This window comes from Parus major, chromosome 28 (assembly GCF_001522545.3).
Source record: "Parus major isolate Abel chromosome 28, Parus_major1.1, whole genome shotgun sequence".
NCBI classification, from domain to species: Eukaryota; Metazoa; Chordata; class Aves; order Passeriformes; family Paridae; genus Parus; species Parus major.
In genome coordinates, this window is record NC_031797.1 from 3250481 (window position 1) to 3258730 (window position 8250).

Sequence of the window (8250 nt, forward strand, 5' to 3'; positions counted from 1 at the left end):
CTGTCTTATCTCCCTGTGGCTGACAGCAGCCGTCTGGGCACCACTTCTGCCTGGCAGGATCACAATTAACGCTTGTGCCTCTGCTGGCCGGGGGTTCTGAGCTTTGCAGCCGCCTCAGTGAGCTTGTGGAATAGGAAGAAATAATCCTTTACTACTTCTGCCTTCACTCTGAAGCATTTTAAGCTACTCCCAGCCCTTTGAAACAGAGACCAGAGAGGAATCTGCCTCTTGCAGAGGGATGTTCTGCACAAGGGGTGCTTCTGAGATATCCAGAATGTTTTGTTCGCCCTCAGGGCTAAAGCAGCTGCCACAAGCACCAGGTAACTGTGTGTCTGCCAGTCCAGTTGGCTCAGGAGACATCCCTGAAACTGGGAAAAACTGGTGGAACAGGGCACTCATCAGCAGAGCTCACACCAAGCCCATGTTTTGGGCGGTGGTGAGGGCAGGGTTGAGGAGGGGCTTTATCTCATGGCCATCATTGACCAGGCAGTGCTGCTTTCTGGCTCAGGCAGTGGCTTCCTGAGGCAGCTGAGGGTGTTCCAAGAGCCAGTGGTCCTCAGCTGAAGAGCAAATCTTCAGTGACAACCTCCAGCACCAGCACAGAAAGCGGAATATCTGTCCCTGCTGGAAAATCCTTGCCAGGAAATACTCCACTATTCTGTACAGCATTGCTCGAGGCTCCTTCCAAGAGGTCTTTGATTTTTCTTAGAACTTCAATGGATTTCTCTTCTCACTCTCTATCCTCATTACCATATATGCATATGCAAGTGTTTGAAATCACCTCCCGGAGGATGGAAGCATAATGACTGGAGTACAGTGATTCAGGTTTCTGCTGCTAATAAAAACCTATTTTTACTCTCCTGGTAAGTAGGACAGGAGGGAAGAGTGAGGCAGAGCTGAAATACAGCAAAATAAAAACACCAGTTGCCATAGATTTCCAGGCTTTTTCCCTTTAAAATTCTCCTTTTAACAGCAGTCACTCTGATCTCATTTGTCCTGGATATTCCCTTCTCCCAAGGTCTCTGGTGTGGAGTTTGGATCCCTCAAGCCCCTGGCTAAACCAGCTGCTCCTCTGCCCCTGTTGTGCTGATCCTGCCAGGCTGGATCAGCCCAGGCTGGATTTGCTGTCTTGGCAGTCGCTTCCTCCATGAGCAGAGTCTCCAAGGAAGGGAAATGGATTGATCCCATTAGGAGAGCGGTGTGCCGTGCACATCACCGAGGAATCCATCTGAGGAAGCCATCCTTGGGATCTGTGAGGAGCCCTGGGCCAGAATCCACCAATTACTCTGGTCCTGCTCCCTTCCTGCTGGTCCAGCAGCTGGGATGGGCTTTGCTTAACTCCTGTAGTGCCCCTTCAGGGAGCAGAGGTGACAACTGCCAGCTGAGATCTGCAGCAATTCCTGTCCCTGTCCCCAAACAACACCTTCCTCCCTGCAGACAAGGGGCTGCCCAGCTCCAAAACCCCATTGCTGCAGAGAAAACAGTTTAAAGATGCTGATGGTGAAGCATTTTCACCCCTCCCTTGAATCCTGCCTGATTCGTCCCAGTAGCTGCATTTCCATTTGTTTATCTCCTCACTCCTCGCTTTTCCTGATAGTTTTGTTAGAATCCCACTTTTTTTTAGGCCGACTGTCAAAGCAGTGTAAGACTAGAACAAAATGATAATTACAGCTCTGCGCAGGAGGTGCCTTCAGCCTTCCTTCCTGAAAGGAATTTGGAACTGAGGTGATAAAAACCAGATGGCTCAGGTTGGTGAGAGATCTTGGGCTGGCTCAGGCCCTCCTCCGTGGTTGGAGGCCAGGAGTTACTGGGTGCCAACTGCAGGGTGGAGGCACTTGTGTCCCATCAGGCTTGTGTGGGCTGGAAAGGTGTGTTAGAGGTACCTGGGTTTGGAGAAACCTCTGTTCCCACCCCTATTTAGGGGGTCACTGGGAGTGTGGAGGCTCAAGCAGCACTTCCAGGAAACTTTGGGTGCCCACATGCAGCACTGGGAGATGTCCCAGACAGTCTGGAGTCAGAGCTCTGCTATGGGAGTACGATGAAAACCTAAGAGGTTTATCCCATCTGGCTCTGGGATGCTGCTGGGAAGCAGCTTGCTGGATTCCTGATCTGATTAAGAACAGCTTTTGGAGTCGATATCCTTTCCTGGCCAGATGGCAGCACAGGGTTTGGTGGTGATAGGAGTCCCTTGAGACAGGGGGGGATAAAAAGATAAAGTAGAAGCGTTTCTGCTGTGGTCTTGGTGTAAACTGGCTTTTAGAGGAAACTGCTGCAGTAATTGCCCCTCTCCTCAGGCTGGGATCCTGCAAACTTGTGTCTGTTGGGCTGGATCAACCTCAGCTTCAGGATAGGGGAAGTTCCTTCTGGCCTGCTTGCTTGGATAATAAAACTCAGGAGCTCTGGCAGCTCTGCTGATGTGTTTTGACTTGCAGGTAGTTTGGGCTGGAGTTGGTGATGGAGAGAATGGTCCTGAGCTGCCCTCTGTGCCTGTCCCTCTGTTCCTTTCCTGTTCCCAGTGTGTCCTTCAGCACACTCCAATCCCAACACCTGGCCAGACCTTTTAGTTCCTCCTGACCTGCCGTGGGTGGAGCTCTCAGCTCGGAATATTGGGGTGGGCTGGGGCCATCCTCACTGGAGGCCTGCTGCATGCCTTGTGCACTGACCCAGCTCTGCCCTCGGGCTCTCTGCAGCTGGTTTAGGAAGAAACACGCTCAGGCAGAGGCGCTGGTGCCCATCCCTCCCAGCCCCGAGACGAAGGACAGGTGGAGGAGCATGACGGCGGTGCCTTACCTGGAAGATCTGCATGGCTACAATGAGGAAGAGGATGATGACTTGTATGACATTGAAGATGATATCATCTACACTCAGGACTTCACAGTACCAGGTAGGGGAGAAGTGGTGGTGGGGGATTTTTTTGTGTTTAAAGCTTTTTTTTTAGGAAAGGCCTCGAGATCCGAATAATCCTTTCAGCAGAGGAGGAGATTCTTGGTTGTGGAATGGTGTGAATGGTGCTCCAGATTCCTCAGTCCTTGATTTGATCAACCAGGATGCCCCTCCTGGTCTTACCCCTGTTCCAGCTTCTTCCCTTCTCCCAGGAAGAGCTGCTGCTGGACTCTGCTGTTCAGCACAGTTAATTCTTTGGACCAGTTTTGCTAGAATGAATTATTTGAGATCAGAGCTCTGAAATGACTCTGTCTCCAGGGTACGTGGCACACCTGGGGGATTCCCTGCAGGTTGGGAGGCTGGTCCCAGCCTGGCCCTTGCCTTCCTCAGCTCCATGTCCATCCCAGCCAAGCAGGGTGAGCCCCATGCAGGCAGATGTCTGAGGTTAAGAATCACACTGGAAGCAGTGACACCAGGAATTTCACCCTCCTCACACAAACAGTGGTGTTTAAACCCAAATCAGAGCTGTCATGGCAGATGACAGGCAGATTACTGAAAGATCTGCCATGTTCTCTATGTAATTTGTGCTGTTTCAGAGGGATTAGAGACCTAAAGGATGAGAGGGGCTGCTGGGGTGGGATGTGCAGTGTTTGTGGTGGGCAGGAATCCCTTCAACACTGGGAACACTCTCGTGGGAGGAGCAGGGTGAGGAGGGTCCCAGCACAGACCCTCGGTGGGTTTGTGGGGCATTGCAGAGATGGGGGCAGCTGCAGAGGGAATAAATATGAATTTTTCCACCAAAGTCTTCCTGCAGCATCCCTTTGAACCTGCCCAGTGCTGCATTTCTAGCAGTGATCCCATATTAAAATATAAATTAAAAGCCCCCTTGTACATGGGAGATCAGCTCAGCTGTGGCTCTGCTGGGCAGCCAGAGCAGGAGTGTGAGTGACTCATGGGTGGGGGTGGGTGTTGGGTTTGAGGGGGGGGGAAAGAGGAAACCTCATTAAATCCTGTGTTCTTCAGAGGAAGAAGGGGCTTTGAGGAAGTGCTTTCATTTTTAAAGGGTTATTTAAAGATTCATGCAGCTCTGTGGGGAGATGTAAATGTTCCAAGCCCCTGGTTCAATCGGTGTTAAACATCCCATGCAGGGAAGTGCAGGGAGAGGATGGAGGAGAGGAAGGCTGTGGCCTGGAGGCAGAATCCTCTCCCCACTCTTCATGCAGTGAAGGGATGTGCTGGTCCTGCTGCTTTTGTGCTGTCTCAGGTCTAGAGGCTGAGCTCTGCTCTTTCCTGTCCTACATTAACCCCTCCACTGCTGCAGCCCCATCCTGCAGCACCTGCTCCTGCATTTTTCAGTCTGAGGCTGGAAAATACAGCCAGGACTGGAGCTTCTGAGCCAAGCCTGGTGCTCAGGAAGGTGCATTCCTGGCTGCTCATGGTGCCTGTGTGCTCAGTCTGACAAACAGCGATTCAAAAGCTCTTTGTGGTGTTATTTCAAAACCTTTTTTGGTGCCTGAATGAGCTGGATGCAGAGCCATTAAGAATGTGAGGGGTGGCAGAGATGAGCAGGGATGAGCAGCCACGTTCCTGGTTCCTCTCTCAGCCCTCCCTTTATTTATTTTATTTTTAGCCCTGCTCGTGGTGAGGGTGAGGTGGGCAGGAGCTGCTCGGGCAGACACAGCGCTGGGTCAGCGGTTCCGCGGGGGCAGCAGTTGCCAAGACTTCAGCCCGTGCTGAATTTTTATTTTCATTAATTTGAACGTCAGCAACTGTCATTGGTGAAGGAGGTAAAATTAGCTCACGATTCACCTCCCTCCTTGGTATCCATAATAGACTCCCGGGACTGTGCTTTTGAAGCAAGGAAGGAGGGGAGGAGAGAAGAGTCACACAAAAGACAAATGAGCTGTTTGGATAGATTCTTTTTTCCCTCCCCAGTCAGAAATGTTAATTGACTTGGCCCGAGTTCAGCCGAGGGAGGGGAAGGAGAAGTGCTCAGCTTTGCTCTGAATGGGGTTGTTTGAGGCTCTGCAGTCGTGCTGGTGGGATGGAGGGATGGGAGGAAAAACCCGGAGCTCTGGGGGGCTGCAGCCAGGCTGAGCCGAGGGAGCCCCCGAGGGAGCCCCATGCCTGGGGGGGCTCTGGGGCCGGTGTGTTCTATGCAGCCATCCCCCCTCCAGAGGGGCCAGGCACTGGAGGAATCCATAGCAGGGCCGTGAGTTTTGTGCTCCTGAGCCTCCTGCTGTGCCAGTGACTTCCAGAGTGCCAGAGGCACTGCACTGGCACATGCCCTGGTGGGGCCAGAGCACCCCCATCACTACAGCCCTTGTGGTGAGCTGGGCCAGGAGCTGTGCTGCTCTGTAGTGCCACCACAGTTCTGGGGTGGGTGCCCAGAACCAGGAGCTGTCTCTGGCCAGTCAGTTCCTGTCTGTTCCCGTGGCAGGAGTGCTCGGCTAAGCAGCCACAAGCCAGTGAGTGGGAGCTGTGGCAACGCTGGAGCCAGTGGGATGGATACAGGGGGAGATCCAGGAGGGGATGGACTGCACGTGTAACCCAGGATGCACCCACCCCTCCCTCCCCACCTCTGGCAGTGGCCAGGGATGATGTGGCAAGGCACAGGGGCCTGAGGAGAGACCCCCACTGTGCTCCCCCAGAGGAGAAGCAGCTCTCCCACCACCCCTGTGTGTCCCCCCCAGCTGCCAGCAGTGGGGTGATGCTGGCGCAAGCGGAGCTGACGTCCCGCCCGGCCTTGGCGGAGAAAGGATTGAGCATCCTTTAAAGAAAATTATACATAATCGTCTTACAGCCTTTGCTTCCACTCAAACCTCTGAGTCATAACTGAAGGGCCCTGGAGCGTGACGTTCCTGCTGGAAGGAAATTGCCTCGGCTGGATCCGGTGGGGGGGAGCCAGGGGCCTGAGGAGCCTCTCCTCAGCCTTGTGTTGGGCTGGGGGCTGCACCGTGTCCCGGTGGGAGCATCCCGGGATGCAGCCACGTCCCCCTGTCACTCCCCGAGTGAGGGGATGTGACCCAAGGCCCGGCTGTGGCAGCAGGAGATGCCTCTGGAAGTGGCTCTTCACCTGCTCTGCTGAGTCACAGGGAGCTGAGGAGGGAGAGGGGCTGATGACACCCAGCAGGGTGTTCCCTCAGGGGACAGTGACACACCTGAAGCCCAGCCCTGCCGGCAGAGACTGCACTGCCCCGTTCTGCAAACACACACAGCCCCTGGGTACCCCAAAGTTGGTACCTGGGGCTGGCACCTGCAGAGAAGGCAGGAGGAAGGGGAATGACCTCGTCCACTGCTGCCCCTCTGCTCCCCAGAGGATCCAGGCTGCTGCCTGAGGTCTGGGGCAGGGCACACAGTCTGGGGACGAGGGGACACTGTGTCTGTGTGCTGGGGACCAAACCAGTCCTCGAGGGGAGCAGGGAGGTGCAGTCTCAGGCTCCCAGCCTTGCACATCCTGGGTTGTGGATCCCTCCCCTGCGCTCCTCGCAGGTGCAGGAACAGGTTCAGATTTCCCTCCGGAGCAGGATCCATCCCGGGGAAGGGGATGCTCCCTGAGGTTCTGCTGCCACCCCCTCACTGTGGCCGTTCCCTTGCAGGACAGGTGCCTGAGGAGGAGGCCGGGCAGAACGGGCAGAGCCGCGGCAAGGGGCTGCCCAAGGCCGTGTGCATGAACGGGACGGAGCCGGGGCAGCTGAGCACCAGGGCCAAGGGCGAGCGCCGGGCCAGCGCCTCCTCCAACCCCTCCCGCAAGGCCTGCTCCGCCAGCAGCAAGATCCGCAAGCTCTCCACCTGCAAGCAGCAGTGAGCTCTGCCCAGGTACTGCTGGGGCACTCCCAGGGGCTGCCCGAGGGAGTGGGGACACATCCGAGCCTGCCCCAGCCGTGGGCAGGGGGAGGGAGTTGAGGGGTGTTTTGTAGTCTGGGTCCTGAGCATCCCTCTGCAGAGTCCCTGGTACCCAAGGCCTGGATGCTCTGGGGGATGCAGAGCCCAGGGGAGACCCCCCCCATGTCCTGCTGTGCCCACCTGGCTCTGCTTTATTGTGCCCTGTCATCTGAGACGTGCTGTAGTGATCCCTCTCTCCATTCCCTGGCACCAGCATCCCTCTGCCCTGCTCCCAGCCTCAAAATTGGATTTGGGGAGCACAGAGGGATGCCGAGCTCCAGGGTATCCCCAGAGAGGCTCCCATGGGACCTGCCCCTGGCCCAGGAGATAGCCCTGTCACCCACAGCCAAGCCACTTCCAGGACAAGCTGAGCCCACTCCCTGTTTCCCCCCCCTCCTTCCTGCTCCTTCCTCCCCAGCTCCAGGCCCTGTCCCCTCCTTCCCACCCCTCATTCATAACGGAGCCAGCAGTGACTCATGTTCAGCCTCATCCGCCCCCGGCCTCATGCTCGTCACAGCGCTGCTGGGGCTGAGCTCTGTTATCTCCTGGATCACGACCAGCTTTGTGGTGTGAAAAAAGCCCGAAATAAAAGCCGGATCCTCCCCCTGCAGCTGTCAGAGGCCCGTGGCAGCTCCATCTTTAATTCATGGGGGCAGTGAGTCACCTGCGGGGAGTCAGTGCAGCCGGAGCCTGGGATGGGGCTCCCCTGGACCTGCTGCTGCTCCTGCCCCTTCCTGTTCAGCTGCTGCTGGAAGTGGAAGCTCCACAAGGGCTGCCCGAGCCTGGTTGGGTCACTCCCCCACTTTGCCTTTGGAAGGAAGGGAGTGCTCCCCTCCTTGGCATACATGACATTCCTTGGCACTGTTTTCTCCTCTGGGCTCACCTGGCTGAGGGACCATGTGCTGTAGGAGCCCCCAAAACCTTCCAAGGCCAACAGAGGCATCCTGAGCCCCTTGCTCCCATCCCAGGGTGCCAGAGGGAGCCCTGGGGCAGGGTGCAGGAGCAGAGCCAGCACCCCAAATTGGGCACCCTGTGCCCTCCCTAACCCCGTTCTCTCTGTTCTCCCCGCAGCATCCCCAGGCCAGCCTGCGTCCCCCTCCTCACCCCAGCTCTGCCTCTCTCCTGGGACTGGACTGTGCTTGCAATCCAAAAGGAAACCAGAGGAAACCAACCAAGGAGCCCCCCCTTCCCTCCCTGCACCCCCTGCTCCGGCCAGCGCCAGGACACGAAGCTGCAGTGGCTGGACCTTCCCCAGCGGACACCTGCAAGTTGAACTCTGCGGCTGCCAGGACGCTGCCCCCCCTCCCCCCAATCACTCTTTGCCAATCAAGACACTGATTCTGTTTTTAATTTTGCGATGGGAAGGGTGGGATGAGGGGTTGGGGGGGTGGGACCCTCCCCCTTCCCCCTGCCGGGCCCCCCCCGGCCATGTAGAGTCGTGCAAAGCCATTGCCGTGCACTTTATGTTTTAGACTACTGTTA

The 8250-nt window shown here is 56.3% G+C and overlaps 1 protein-coding gene across 1 annotated transcript in view; it reads left to right on the plus strand.

Moving 5' to 3' along the window:
- The window catches only part of STK11 (serine/threonine kinase 11), a 31675-nt gene extending 23575 nt beyond the window's left edge, over positions 1 to 8100 (plus strand). Inside the window, exons 9-11 of the mRNA XM_033520150.1 lie at positions 2691 to 2884; positions 6483 to 6702; positions 7840 to 8100. Coding sequence (XP_033376041.1) covers positions 2691 to 2884; positions 6483 to 6691 — 403 coding nt within the window. The 3' untranslated portion in view covers positions 6692 to 6702; positions 7840 to 8100. The remainder of the gene's footprint in view (positions 1 to 2690; positions 2885 to 6482; positions 6703 to 7839) is intronic.
- The last annotated feature ends 150 nt before the right edge of the window (positions 8101 to 8250 follow it).